At 32.0% G+C, this 14,769-nt stretch overlaps 1 protein-coding gene across 1 annotated transcript in view; it reads left to right on the top strand.

Moving 5' to 3' along the window:
• Positions 1-14,769, top strand: part of LOC129616454 (clathrin heavy chain) — a 73,243-nt gene that overhangs the window by 23,080 nt on the left and 35,394 nt on the right. The window contains exons 3-4 of the mRNA XM_055532078.1: positions 9,741-9,948; positions 10,011-10,346. Of these exons, the coding sequence (XP_055388053.1) occupies positions 9,741-9,948; positions 10,011-10,346 (544 nt within the window). The remainder of the gene's footprint in view (positions 1-9,740; positions 9,949-10,010; positions 10,347-14,769) is intronic.

Raw genomic sequence — 14,769 nt, 5'->3', positions numbered from 1 at the left:
GTATTCTCACTTGGAAATTCGCAACTTTACAAACCATTTAAAGTTTAAACCAACTTTTATAATTTTGTTAGCTGCTTTTATAATAAGAAATCTTTTCGATTTGTAAAAAGTTTATCTTGTTCATAAAAAACAAATACAGGAATCCCTCGATATACGTCGTTTTTGGTTCCGGCCAAACACGACGTATATCAAAACAACGTATATCGAAAACCCATATAGAAAAAGTATGTTTTTTTACTAGAAAAATACTGATAAATACATAGTTGTACGTTTGCATATTTATTTAAAAATTCGTACATCTAATACATCATACCTTCGTAATTAATTATAATAAGTCTTTAAGTTCACAAAATGTAAATATGTATGTTTTTATTTAGATACATACAACATAGTAACAAATGCAACAAAACATATAATTAAAGCATAAACAAAACGAAATTAACAAAAAAAATATAAATATATATCTATGTACTTTGTACATACATTATGCAAAATTCCAAAATTCATCATTATGCATAAAATTTTAAACAAAATTTGTACTTTTTATCACAAAAAAAAAATTAAAAATAAACCATAAGCTATAATAGACATTGTATGTGTAAATATGAACAGGTAATTCAATTTAGTTCTCATTCAAAAAAATTGTATTAATTTTTGGTTGCTCCAATGACGATATCATTTTTTCTTTATATAATTCCTTATAAGGATGAATTGCAGCATTAATTTTTTCAGTAAATTCATTGTATCAAAATTTATGAAAAAAAATAATTTCTCAACGACGTATATCAAATCTGAAACAACGTATATTAAGAACGAGGAACAAAAATCTCGCCGACGTATATCAAAACGACGTATATAGGGCCGACGTATATCGAGGGATTCCTGTATCTATCTATGAGTGTCTACACATACCTTGACTTCAATAATGCTTTATGAAAAGTTTAATACGGTATTAATGCGATTGTAGTATCGCTTCAGAGCTTTCAATACCTTTACATTCTAAAAATAACTTCTAAAGCTTTTGATACATTTTGGAATACAATTTTTACAATATTTATATATTTATGGAATACAATTTTTACAATTTCGTACATACTTTGACGTTTGTTTGAAAATTTGAATTTAAAGTTCTCTGCAAATAACATAACATTTTTATACTGCAGTTTAGGAAGAAAACTTAATACTCGTAACTAGCACTTTATTGCTGAAAATATATGCTAGTTTAATAAGTTGGTTATTTCTGGCAACATTTATATGATATGTATTAGAAAAACGTGCTCGATTTTCTTGATACCCAATTTACTTTTATTTTACGTACCACTACGTATAGAACGCATTTAGAAAAAGCGTACAATGTCAAGAGCTTTTACTAGACTTTTTAAAATGTGATACATTGTAAAGTTTATGTCGTAAGCGCATTATAAAAGTTACGGGTACTATGACAAATGTGTACATATTAATGCAGTCAGTACTTTAAATAATAAAAAAAGCATAGTGTAATTTTGAAAAAATGTGTAAAATCAAATCATATGAACTGAATAATTTCAAGATTTTAAAAATTTTTGAATTGTTTATTTCTAATCTGTATGAAATTGTATATTTCTTATGATCTGTATTTCTGACAAAAATAGCTCCTAGAAGGGCTAGAAAAAATTTTTGTATAACAAAAGCACGTTTTTCTTTTATACTTAATATAATTAGAAACACACACCAAGAAATAAATGATAATTTTTACGTTATTATTAGAAACACGAACCGAGAACGAGAAATAAATAATACTCGAAAATATAATGTAATGATCTCACATACTTTTAGTTCGAAAAATCGAAATACTTGTAGACTTAAATAAATGTGAGCTTTTATCAAAGACAGAAGATGTTTTGTGGCAACTGAACATTAATGCTTGATTTGTTACTGTTTTAAAAATTATGTTTCGTCAGCAAGCTTTAAAAAAATATACATACACAATTTATGTTCGTATGTACTTAAAATTTCATTTTTATTATTCGAGCGAAAATCCCTAAAATGTCAAATTCTAATACATTCATATGTACATACATACATTTGAATAAAATTATTATTTCGTTTTTGCCTTAAACTTTTCTTTATTCGAAAAATTACATTCAATTATACATACATTTCTTTTTATTTTCTATATTTGGAAAATTTAATTCTATATGTTCATCCACAGTTTTAAAAAAATAGGTACACATTCATGATTATGTGTGTTTGTACTTAAAATTTCATTTCTAATTGTTCGGACGAAAAATGTTGAATTCTAATACATTCATATTTACGTACCTTTATTTGAATAAAAATATTTTGCTTAGGACTAAAGATTTTTTTATTTGAAAAATTTATTTCTGTATGTTTACCCCCATGATTTAATAATTGTTTAAAATTTAATGTGTTTAAAATTTATTTCTATATAGCAAACCATAGTTTTGAATATTATTCAATTCATATAGAAAGCTTAAAAAAAATAAAGTTGGGTCAAACCAACGGTTTGCATTGTAGCACTTTTCCCTTCAACAAGTGAAAATTCTGCTTTTAAATACAGTCTATGTATACCTATCACACTATAAAAATTATTTTCATTCATATACAAAACTATTTCTAGGATTGCATATATTTAGGATGACGCATATATGCAGTCTTTGAAATAAAGCAAAAATTAACATAAAAAGGGGTTAACATAATGCTCGATTTTAAGGGTTAATTGTGTGAGTTAAGAAAAATAATTATATTTTTTAATTTCACGGAATTTACCGTGAACCGCTTTTTGAGTTTATAAAAATTTGGAAAAGCTTGCGATTTCGGAAATATAGGGTGTCAAAAATTCAAATTTTACGAATTTCAAGAGGTAATAACTTGAGAGGGGGTGGAGATGGAAAAAAATTTTCTTCTAACGAAATGAACTATTTGTTAATGTCTAAAAGCCCCTAAAATTTTAAAGTTCTAGAATATGGGGTCTAGAAGAAAAACGACATCAAAAATTTGGAAAAAAGGACTTTAGATAACGGTAAATTTCAACGGCCATTTTGTTTTTCTAAAGTTTAACTATAGTATACCGCGCTAGGAGAAGCAGGCCGCTGCCTTTCTGCGTTTGCAAAATTTCAAAAATGCTTATGGTTTCATTGCAACAAATATTTAAAAAAGGCCATTTTTAGGGTTTTGGGGGGGGTATAACTTCTAGAGGGGGGGAGATAGGTAAAAATTTTGTTCTACGAAAATAAGTTTCTAGTGAAGATCTATGTACGTATGAAATTTCAGCTTTCCATCTTCAAGGGTGTAGAAGTTTTGTAAACAAAAAAAGTGTCCACGGACGGACGGACAGAGTGAAACTAATAAGCACTTTTTTCAAAAAATTTTTTGGAAAAGTGCTAATTAGTGAAGAAGCTTTAAAAAAAACATAATACCTGCTTACGCACTAAAAATTTCTGCGAATTTTTTCAAACTATTAAAACAATATAATTTTGGAAATTTTCCTTAAATTTTTATAATAATATTTATCTGTGATATATTAAAAAAAATAAAAAAAAAAATTTGAACAATATAAAAAAATCTTTAAAAAGAAAAATACGGCAACATTCAAGCAACCATCGATGTAATAACCTTCTGGTTGTCAGACTTCCACGCTACCCACCAGGCTTCGCAGTACCTTGAATTTGCTTTTTCAAAAACCATCTTATTTTATATTATACATATATATACATATATATACTGTAGCTACTTCTCAGGTGTCAAAAAATTCGGGTACTTCTAGAAGGGCTAGAGACATGTCATGAATCATTTTTGCTGCATTTGAATTGTTTATTCAAGTGTTGAAAACTAAAGATACTGGCTCAGGCCCTCCATGGTTTTCACAAGAGTTGAGGGTACTTCGCAACAAAAATGATAATTTCCGATTGTCGTATGATCAATTTAAATTAGCAGCAAAAGAACGTTACGACTACTATATCAATAAAACTTCGGATAACTTAATACGTAATCCTAAACTCTTTTGGAAGTTCATAAACCATAAGAGGAAAAGTGATAGTTATCCAACCTTCTAGAAATTCGGCGGGAATACAAGTAATAATTCCCAAATTATTTCCGAATTTTTTCGTAACTTTTTCGCCGAATCTTACTCTTTTTCCACTTTTCAATTAAATGTCGACAACTTTCGGCACATTGATAACTATCCTAAAACTACCTTTGCAAATTTTGTCACGAACTCTATTGCGGTTTAAAAATATCTTTCTAATTTGGGTTCTAGTCCTTCTCCTGGACCAGATGGAGTTCCTGCGATTATTTTAAGCAAGTTCTGCTCTTCTCTGGTGCCCATCTTAACCTTAATTCTTAATAAGTCTTATTCTTCGGGTATTTCCCCGTCCGTGTGGAAGTAAGCTTTCATTAGGCCAATCCATAAGAAAAACAATAAAAATGACGTGTCAAACTATCGTCCTATAGCCAAACTGTCGGCTATAGGACGATAGATATTCCTAAGGTTTTTGAGTTGATGGTATATGACAATATTTATTTCCATTGTATGCCATTCATTAGTGCGCATCAGCATGGCTTCTTGAAAAAGAAATCCACGGTGACTAATCTAGTGGAAGCCACGACAGTGTTCTCAAATAATATGGAAAATGGGTATCAGACGGACGTGATTTACACAAACTTTAGCAAAGCCTTTGACATACTACCACATGAAATTATTATTTTAAAACTGAAACTCTTAGGATTCCCTGACAACTTCTTAGCATGGATAAAGTCATATCTCTCTGGCAGGACTTGCAGAGTCCTCTTTCGTTCAGGAATTTCCTCGCCTCTTTTGTCTAATTCTGGTGTACCCCAGGGTAGTCACTTAGGTCCATTTCTGTTCATAATTTCAATTAATGATGTTGTTTCGATGCCAACACATAGTGAGGTATTAATATATGCTGATGACATGAAAATTTAAAAAAAAATAAGCTCTACAAATGATGCGTTGTGTCTTCAGAATGATCTTAACCGCTTCTACGGCTGGTGCTCAAGTAACAATCTAAAAATCAATGTAAGCAAATGTGCACAAATTTGCTACTCTAGGCAAAAACGGCCATTTTTTACAAACTATACTTTGAATGGCCAAGCTCTTAGTCGAGTTGATTCAATAATGGACCTGGGTGTTTGCTTCGATAGCAAGTTATCATTTATAAACCACTATAACCATATCATATGCAGATCAAGCTCGATGTTAGGTTTCATTAAACGCTGGTCAAAGGAGTTTAATGATCCTTATGTCTTAAAATCACTCTACACATGCCTGGTCCGTCCTCATCTTAAATATGCTTCACAAGTATGGTCACCCTATTATGATATACACATAATAGGATTGAGTCTATTCAAAAAAATTTTTTGAGATCGTGACGTGACGTCGCGGATTTGTTATTCATTTTTCAGCTTATGAAAACTGACTTAATCTCTCCCGACATTTTAAATAAAATTGTGTTTAATTCCAACCTTAGGTCTCGTTCCCCGAATCTTTTCATGGTTCCTTTTCATAGGACTAATTATGGGAAACATGAACCTGTCAGCAGAATGCTGCGTTTATGCAACAAACGCGACTTTTTTCTATATTCATATTTAATGTATTATATTATTAGAATATTATTACTAATAAGTTTTATTTTGTATAATTTTTAAATTTGATTATTAAGCCAAAAAATTGTTCTGTCTAAAAAATATGTATCTGTATATTCATTTTTTAATTTTAAGTTATGTAAAATGTTTGAGCTAAACATAAATAAATAAATAAATAAATAAATAAATAAATAAAAGGCATTAGATAGGGTTTTGCCTCTAGGGTCCTAGAAAAAGCATTAATGCCTCCCATCCTCCCCTTTCACTCCCTCCCAAGATGCTTTGAGATCGCTTTTTACAAAATGGTAGGAGTAATTTTTATTTACTTTTGGTAGTAAAATATTTAAAATTGTAAAATTGTAAAAAAGTAAAAAAATTGTCTTTTGGAAGTGTGAGTTATAACAGGAAGTGAACATTTCCTCAAGGAAATTGTTAAAGTTAATGTAATCTAGGAAAGTGAACATTTCCTCAAGGAAATTGTTAAAGTTAATGTAATCTACATTGTTTTATAATAAGTATGTAGGTACGCCTTTAGTTATGTATTCTTTTCGCGATCTGCTGCAAAATGGTAAACGAAACATAAATGTACATTAAATTTTTTGATAATATATTTTAGGACGAAATTTAATAAGAAAATTTTATTTTATTGCATTGAATATTTACAAATAGGTTAATTTCAAAAAAATATTTAGGGGCGGAAACTTGCTGATATTTATTTGTAAGGGTAGACCTTTTTTCATTTCTTTTTAAATAAGAACAAATGTTTATCTGACAAATCGCATTTTACAGGGTTTGAACTGGAGACTTTTTGCATAGAAATCGTTTGCTATACCCATTATCCTATATATGTTAGTATTAGTGTTAGCTTATTAAACATTCACGCATTTTATTCGCGTGTATTATAAAATCCAAATACATATGAGCATGGATTTTAGTAGCGAATTATTTTATGCGTAAAGCAGTAATTGATCGATAGTGATAATTTATGCGTAAAATAGTAAACAAAACGAGATTCTAAAATAAATTACTCAAAAGAAATTAGATGTCAAAGGAACTAATTATTTATTTAATAATGTACTTTTTAGCACTTTTCCAAAAAATTTTTGAAAAAAAGTGCTTATTAGTTTCACTCTGTCCGTCCCTCCGTCCGTCCGTCCGTCCGTCCGTCCGACCGTCCGTCCGTCCGTCCGTCCGTCCGTCCGTCCGTCCGTCCGTCCGTCCGTCCGACCGTCCGTCCGTCCGTCCGTCCGTCCGTCCGTCCGTCCGTCCGTCCGTCCGTCCGTCCGTCCGTCCGTCCGTCCGTCCGTCCGTCCGTCCGTCCGTCCGTCCGTCCGTCCGTCCGTCCGTCTGTCCGTGTGTCTGTTTACAAAACTTCTACACCCTTGAAGATAGAAAGCTGAAATTTTGTATGTACCTAGATCTTTACTAGAAACTTATTTCCGTAGAACAAAATTTTTACCTATCTCCCCCCCTCTAGAAGTTATACCCTTCCAAAACCTTAAAAATGGCCTTTTTTAACTATTTGTTGCAATGAAACCATAAGCATTTTTAAAATTTTGCAAACGCATAAAGACAGCGGCTTGCTTCCCCTAGCGCGATATACTATAGTTAAACTTTAGAAAAACAAAATGGCCGTTCAAATTTACCGTTATCTAAAGTCTTTTTTTTCCAAATTTTTGATTTCGTTTTTCTCCTAGACCCCAGCCTGTAGAAGCTTTAAATTTTAGGGGCTTATAGACATTAACAAATAGTTCATTTCGTTAGAAAAAAAATTTTTTTCCATCTCCACCCCCTCTCAAGTTATCGCCTCTTGAAATTTGTAAAATTTGAATTTTTGGCGCCTTATATTTCCAAAATCGCAAACGTTTTCAAATTTCTATAAACATAAAAAGTTAGCGGTAAATTCCGTGACATTAAAAAATATAATTATTTTTCTTAACTAACACAATTATCCCTTAAATCGAGCATTATGTTAACCCCTCTTATATTAATTTTTGCTTAATTTAAGACTGCATGAATGCATCATCCTAAATACATGCAATCCTAGAAATAGTTAAATATGAATGAAAATAATTTTAATAGTGTGATAAGTATGCATAGACTGTATTTAAAAGCAGAATTTTCACTTGATGAAGGGAAAAGTGCTACAATACAAACCATTGGTTTGACCCAACTTTATTTTGTAATTATTTTTAAGGGATTTTCTTATTTTAAGTTTTATCTTATAAAATATAATGAAAAAACATATCTACATATATGTATATTTTTGAAAAAAAAGTAAACTTAAAATATCTCACACACAGAATGAAACACAATTTCAAAACTACAAATATAATTCTTGCAAAGCTGGCAATGGAAGCACACACGACTAGTTTTCATATATTTTGTAATATTCAGTATATTGCTCTTAAAAATTGAAAAGTAAAAATCTCCTATCCAAAAAAACTGAAAAGTAGAATTTAATAAGTTGGAAAGTAAAAAAAATAAAATGTTCACGTTGGCCGATACTGCCGCGAAAAAGTGGTCGGTCGGGGAACTTGCTTTGGTATGTATTGCGGACTTGTGCAACGACAAGGGTCCTGTAGTCAAAGAGAAATGGTACGAGAATGAGGGAGCTGCTGCCATTGTGAAGGGGATATCAGTATTGCGGTAGGCATTTTGACGGGACACTGTTTATTGGGAAGTACGACTAAGAGGCTGGGTATTTCCTCATGAGATAGTTGCCGGCGATGCCATGACATGGGGGTGGTGAAGGACATGCATCGCGCGCTGTGTAAGTGCCTCGCTCAGATGCATCGGCGGGATTAGAGGAACTCTCGTCATTGGGTTATCTGCTAAATTTTCAATGAACTTAGTGGATCCCGATGGGCCTTCAACCCATCAACTAGCAGTACCACGCCAGCTAACTAACTAACAGACACCTCATTTATCTTCCTTTTTAGGGACTGGCTTGCGATCGTTCGCGTTGTGAATCCCTTTTTTTTACGATCCTCGATCTTTTGTTTTCTTGAACATGTTTTTCATCATCCTGAGGCATATTGTGTTGTATACTCTCTGGAAGTTTGGAGGCCAAATATGTTCCAAAGTCATTAATTACCCCAAAATTCATCAAACTTAGTCTTAGAAAACCTCTTACCTTAAGGATATGGCCTGGTAATTTAGATATCTTTTTTAAATTAAGGATATGACCTTGGAACTGATTTCCTTGGCTTTCGGTTTTAGTTGTTTCTGTGACGATGTTTTCTGAGTGGCACATGAATTTTTGTTGGTACGAGTCGATTTACAAGGATGAGGCATTTGTGCAACCCATCTTGCCTGGATCGTCTTGCTGGTTTAACTAGCCAAGACGATCTTCTTACAGCAACAACCTCTCAGACATCGGCACAGAAGCTCACACTACCTTGACATTAGGTTGCAATAGTTAATCGTTGCTCCTAGAAAGGAATCCCGTCGCCACCGCTGGGCGCAGCTGTTACTTGAGAGTGAGAGGACAAAACTGATTTGGCTTAGAAGACTTCGAACTCGTCCTCTCACCCTGAATGAAAGGCGGACCTGAATCAAAAATATAATTATCATGTTCTGATAGAAAGCTTGTTGACTGCAAATTGGTACATAGCGACGTGAAAGGTTTATTATACCTACGCTCATTTGGGAGGAAATCTGGCAAGAATTCAGAAGTTAATTGCTGCCTGACTGTCGGACATTATTGCTATATTGCACTCGCAGTACCCATTATCCAGGTTAAATTGTGGGCATCTTTCTACAGCGTGTATTGCCGCCTAAAAGATACTTAGGTACTTCTCCATGGGTTTGAAATGTTTGGAGAGGGCGGTTCCGTTCTTTGACCTAATGACAGCTTCCCTGTTTCCAGACTATCCACCCAACCGTAGGACCTTCTTTATTAATACATAGTAGTCCGTATTTTTTTAGCACTTTTACAAAAAAAAAAAAATTGAAAAAAAAAGTGCTTATTAATTTCAATCTTACCCATCTCCCACTTATTGTTTTGACGAAATTTATTTTTTTGACGAAAAAGACATTTAATTTTTAAGAACACGGTTCTGGAATATATGTAAAATTTTCTTTGTTTATGGTGCTTTCATATTATATAATATAACGATTTATCAATTTTGCAGCTCACAAATGTGGGGATAAATGTAAATTCCATTTCATTTAGCACATTGACCATGGAATCAGATAAATTTATATGTGTTCGAGAAAAAGTAGGCGAAACAGCTCAGGTTGTAATTATTGATATGAACGATTCAAATAACCCTATTCGAAGACCAATATCAGCAGATTCAGCAATAATGAACCCGGCAAGCAAGGTCATTGCTTTGAAAGGTAAGAAATATATACGTATTTTTTATAGCAAAACCAAAAAAATTATTTTAATCAATTTTTAGCGGCAAAAACTTTGCAAATCTTCAACATTGAGATGAAGTCTAAAATGAAAGCTCATACAATGACTGAAGAGGTTGTATTCTGGAAATGGATTTCGCTTAACACTTTAGCATTGGTTACGGACACATCTGTGTTCCATTGGTCAATGGAAGGTGATTCTACCCCCATCAAAATGTTTGATAGGCATTCGTCATTGAATGGGTGTCAGATAATCAATTATCGATGCGATCAAAAGCAACAGTGGTTATTACTTGTCGGTATAACCGCTTTACAAAATCGAGTCGCAGGGGCCATGCAATTGTATTCGGTGGAGAGAAAAGTTTCACAAGCCATTGACGGTATGTTTTTATCAGTTTCAGAACGTAGTTTCTATAAATATTTGATTAAAGAATTTTTTTCCTATTTTCACATAAGAAATTCCTTTTCAATTAATTTTCTTTTTTTTAATCTAGAGTTTTTAGTGTTGTTTTTAGTTTTATGATTACCAGCTGAATGATTTTTAAACTACTTTAATATTTTGTGTTAGGTGACAGTCTTTAGAATTTTAGTTTCATTTGTTTTTGGTTATCATATAAACTAATATTGAGTACACCTATGCTGAAACTATCTGATTTGTCTTCATCTCTCTTGTTGATTTTCTAGAGTCTCATATATAATTTTTCATATTCTTTGAGTCATTTCGTTTAAAGTCGTAAAAAATTGGTTCTAGAAACGACTTTTAATATCTTATATACTGTGTAGATTATCTGAATTAGTTATTTTATAATACGCAAAACACCACTATGTTGTCAAATTGTACAAATTGTTGATCATTAATCATATCTCTACCTTGTTGGTAGAGAGCGCAGAAAACCTGTTACGGATTTTTAAAGGCGCTTGTATCAGTTTTAGTGTAACACATAACAAAAAATTTTACACATACATACATTTTAAAAAAATCTGATGTGGTAAGCACCTAAGCGACCGCAATATATATTGTCTAGATTAGTAAAATTATTCCAGAAGATTATGGAAATGTGCTTTAAACACTTCTTTATAATTTTAAGGATGCTTTTAGTTAAGACACCTAGAAAAATGTGAATTTGGCTTTTAGTACTCGTTTTGTTCTGTCCTAATTATACGAAAAATTCGTCAGTAACGTCTGGTAAGAATAAGAAATTCCATCAATCCGTTCCGTTGATATGGTAAAAAATGTGAAATCGGCCTCCAGATCTGTTTCGGAGCCCTGACCTTTTTAAAAAACTTTATAGATTCAATGTTTTATCACCTGGGATTTAAATATTAAATTTCAATGAAATCAGTTGACTATTTCTCTTTATATACGCAAAAATGTATATTTGGCCCGTAGTAAAGGTCCAGTTGCCGACACCTAATTTCTTCCAAAAGCAAGGAGGTTTCGCGTACGGTCGAATGAAGGTTATATATAAAATTTCAAGTAAATCTGTTGAATATTTTCTTTAAAATTATCAAAAATGTAGAATAGCCCCACAAAAAAGTCCAGTTCCCAAGTTTATATAGTTCCCCAAGTGCTTTGGTTTATTTACACTTCCCTACCATAGAGAAGTGCGTTCTCATAGAAAACTGGACATGCAAAATTTGTCATCAAATAACCTCCATTATTATATGCAATAAGGGAAATTATGTTAAATTAACGTGTGTAAAAATTATATTCAATACTATGCAGCTTTATACACATTACATTATACATATTATAAATATTAACTAATTGCCATATTTCAATAACATCCAACATTAAAATTCATTTTTTCAAAAAAAAAAAAATAATTCAAAGACTTACTTGTTTTTTAACTTTATGGAAATTTCTTCATGCAACTGCAGAACAGATGGATGACGTAATCAAAGAAAGGAGTTAATGGCAGAAATTTTTTTTTTTTTTTTTTTTTTTACCGAGAGGAAGGGTGAAAAATCTCGAAAGACACTGCCAGACGAAAAGCAGTAGTGTGAAACTTTAATCCACTAAAAAACACCCTCCTCAAAATAAACTATAAAACTAGTCGGAACGACTAACCATTAATTTTGCTCTAACTTTTTTGATTATTTACAAGCTTTTGATCTGGCACAATAGTGTACTAAGTACTCATTGTTCCAGATAAAAAACTTTAAACTAACTCGAGAGGTCTCGTACGTTTAAGTCTCCTAACAAAGTTTTGATTACCAAACAATCGAGCCGCCTCGATGTTGACATGGTTGGATAAACGCATTTTATGATTGGCTGCTTGCTTTTTAATTTCGTCTGTGACACTTAGGATCGTGAGATCCCTCTGTATATCGGCATTACGGACATACCAAGGTGCTTTTCCAATGTCCCGTAATACCCTATTTTGAAATCTTTATATAGATTGGATATGAGCCTGCACAGCGCAGCCCCATAACTGAATACCGTAAGCCCAGACAGGCTTAAATATTTGATTATATGTCAAAACTTTGTTGTATATTGTCAATTTAAAACGCCTCCCCAAAAGCCATTCAAACTTTCTGTATTCCTCCTCTAGTTGAGATCTCTTTTTCTTTAGACGCCATTTATTTTCTTTAGACGCCATTTATTTGAACCGAAAATGAATTGTCAATTTTCCTATTAGTGAAATTCACATGTACTGATTTCACCTTGTTAAGTTTAATATTCCACTTTCTAGTCCATTTTTAGATCTCATCACTGGCCCTTTGCAATTTTTGTGTAGAATCATTTTCATTTCGTCCAATTGCGATAACTGCTGTATCATCAGCAAATGTAGCTGTTGTCACTTCTTCCGATTCAGGAATATCACACGTGTATAGCAAGAATAATATCGGGCCCAATGTACTCCCCTGTGGTACCCCCGACTTGATATCCCTAAGCGAAGAGTACTCCTCTTCCTGTTTAACTCGAAATACCCTATTAGTTAGGTAAGATTCGAGCAGGTCAACATACTGCCTTGGTAGTAATCGCCTAAGTTTTTTTATTAATCCACAATGCCAAACCTTATCGAAGGCCTGGGCTACGTCCAAAAATATGATAGAACATACTGCTTTTTCTTCCAGTGAATTTTCTATTAGGTCAGTTATTTTATGAATCTGATCTATGGTTGGATGGTTGCGGCGAAAACCAAATTGATGATTCGGGATTAACCTTTTACTTTCAATTATAGGCTGGAGTCTTCTCAATAAAAGTTTCTCTAGTAGTTTTGAAACAAACAAATACTTAGTAATCATGTGGATTACAGTATAAAGCAATGTAGAGAACATTTCGTCGGCAATTTCTTCATGCCTCTGTAGCTCAGTTGGTAGAGCGTCCGCCTAGAAAACGGTAGGTCACTGGTTCGAGTCCAGTTCGACGAGAAAAATTTTTTAATTAATTTTTCTGCCCTTAACTCGTTCCTTTGATTACGTCATCCATCTGTTCTGCAGTTGCATGAAGAAATTTTCATTAAGTTAAATTATTAGTGAAATATGCACTTTTATTAATTTCACAACTATGATGTTGTATTAGTAAAATTCATAATATACTAACTTGTTTATTTAAATTTTAAAAAAATTCAAAACTTAAAATTTAAAACTTTTTGAAACATTGAGCAACACTCAAAGAAATAAACTTTGCGGTTATATTCCTGCCGAATCAGATTTTTTTTACTTTTGTCTGTTTTTAACCCTTTATGCAATATAGTTTTGAGTTTATTCTGATGTATAATACATTAATATACATTTTTTTGTTGTGTATTTAAATTTGGATATGAAGACCAATCAACACGTGCTCAAAATTTACAAGCACCGTTATTGATTATTTCTATATACATATATTGTTTTTTAATCTAATAATATACATATGTATATAAACAAATATCATAACATAAAATACTTTACACAAAAATCAGATTCTTAAAAAAAACAATTTTTTTAATTTTTTAAATTTAATAAAGTTGGGTCAAACCAATGGTTTGTATTGTAGCACTTTTCCCTTAAACAAGTGAAAATACTGCTTTTAAATACAGTCTATGTATACCAAAATCAGACTTTTAAAATTATTTTCATTCATATACAAAACTATTTCTAGGATTGCATATATTTAGGATGAACGATTTATGCAATCTTGGAAATAAAACAAAATTTTATATAAAGAGGGGTTAACATAATGCTCGAAGTTAAGGTTTAATTGTCTGAGTTAAGAAAAATAATTATATTTTTTAATGTTATGGAGCTTGCCGTTAACTTTTTGCGTTTATAGAAATTCGAAAAAATTTGCGGTTTCGGAAATATAGGGTGTCAAAAATTCAAATTTTACAAATTTCAAGGGGCGATAACTTGAGAGGGGGTAGAGATGGAAAAAAATTTTCTTCTAACAAAATGAACTATTTATTAATGTCTAAAAGCTTCTAAAATTTCAAGCTTCTACAGCCAGAGGTCTAGAAGAAAACCGACATCAAAAATTTGAAAAAAAACGACTTTAGATAACGGTAAATTTGGACGGCCATTTTGTTTTTCTAAAGTTTAATTATAGTATACCGTGCTAGAGGAAGCAAATTGCTACCTTTCTGCGTTTGCAAAATTTCAAAAATGCTTATGGTTTCATTGCAACAAATAGTTAAAAAAGGCCATTTTTAGTGTTTTGGGGGGGAATAACTTCTAGAGGGGGGGAGATAGGTAAAAATTTTGTTCTACGAAAATAAGTTTCTAGTAAAGATCTATGTACGTATAAAATTTCAGCTTTCTATCTTCAAGGGTGTAGAAGTTTTGTAAACAGACACACGGACAGACGGACGGACGGAC

This window comes from Condylostylus longicornis, unplaced genomic scaffold, assembly GCF_029603195.1.
Source record: "Condylostylus longicornis isolate FDR11 unplaced genomic scaffold, ASM2960319v2 ptg000211l, whole genome shotgun sequence".
Classification (NCBI taxonomy): Eukaryota; Metazoa; Arthropoda; class Insecta; order Diptera; family Dolichopodidae; genus Condylostylus; species Condylostylus longicornis.
This window is presented reverse-complemented; position numbering and strand designations above follow the sequence as displayed.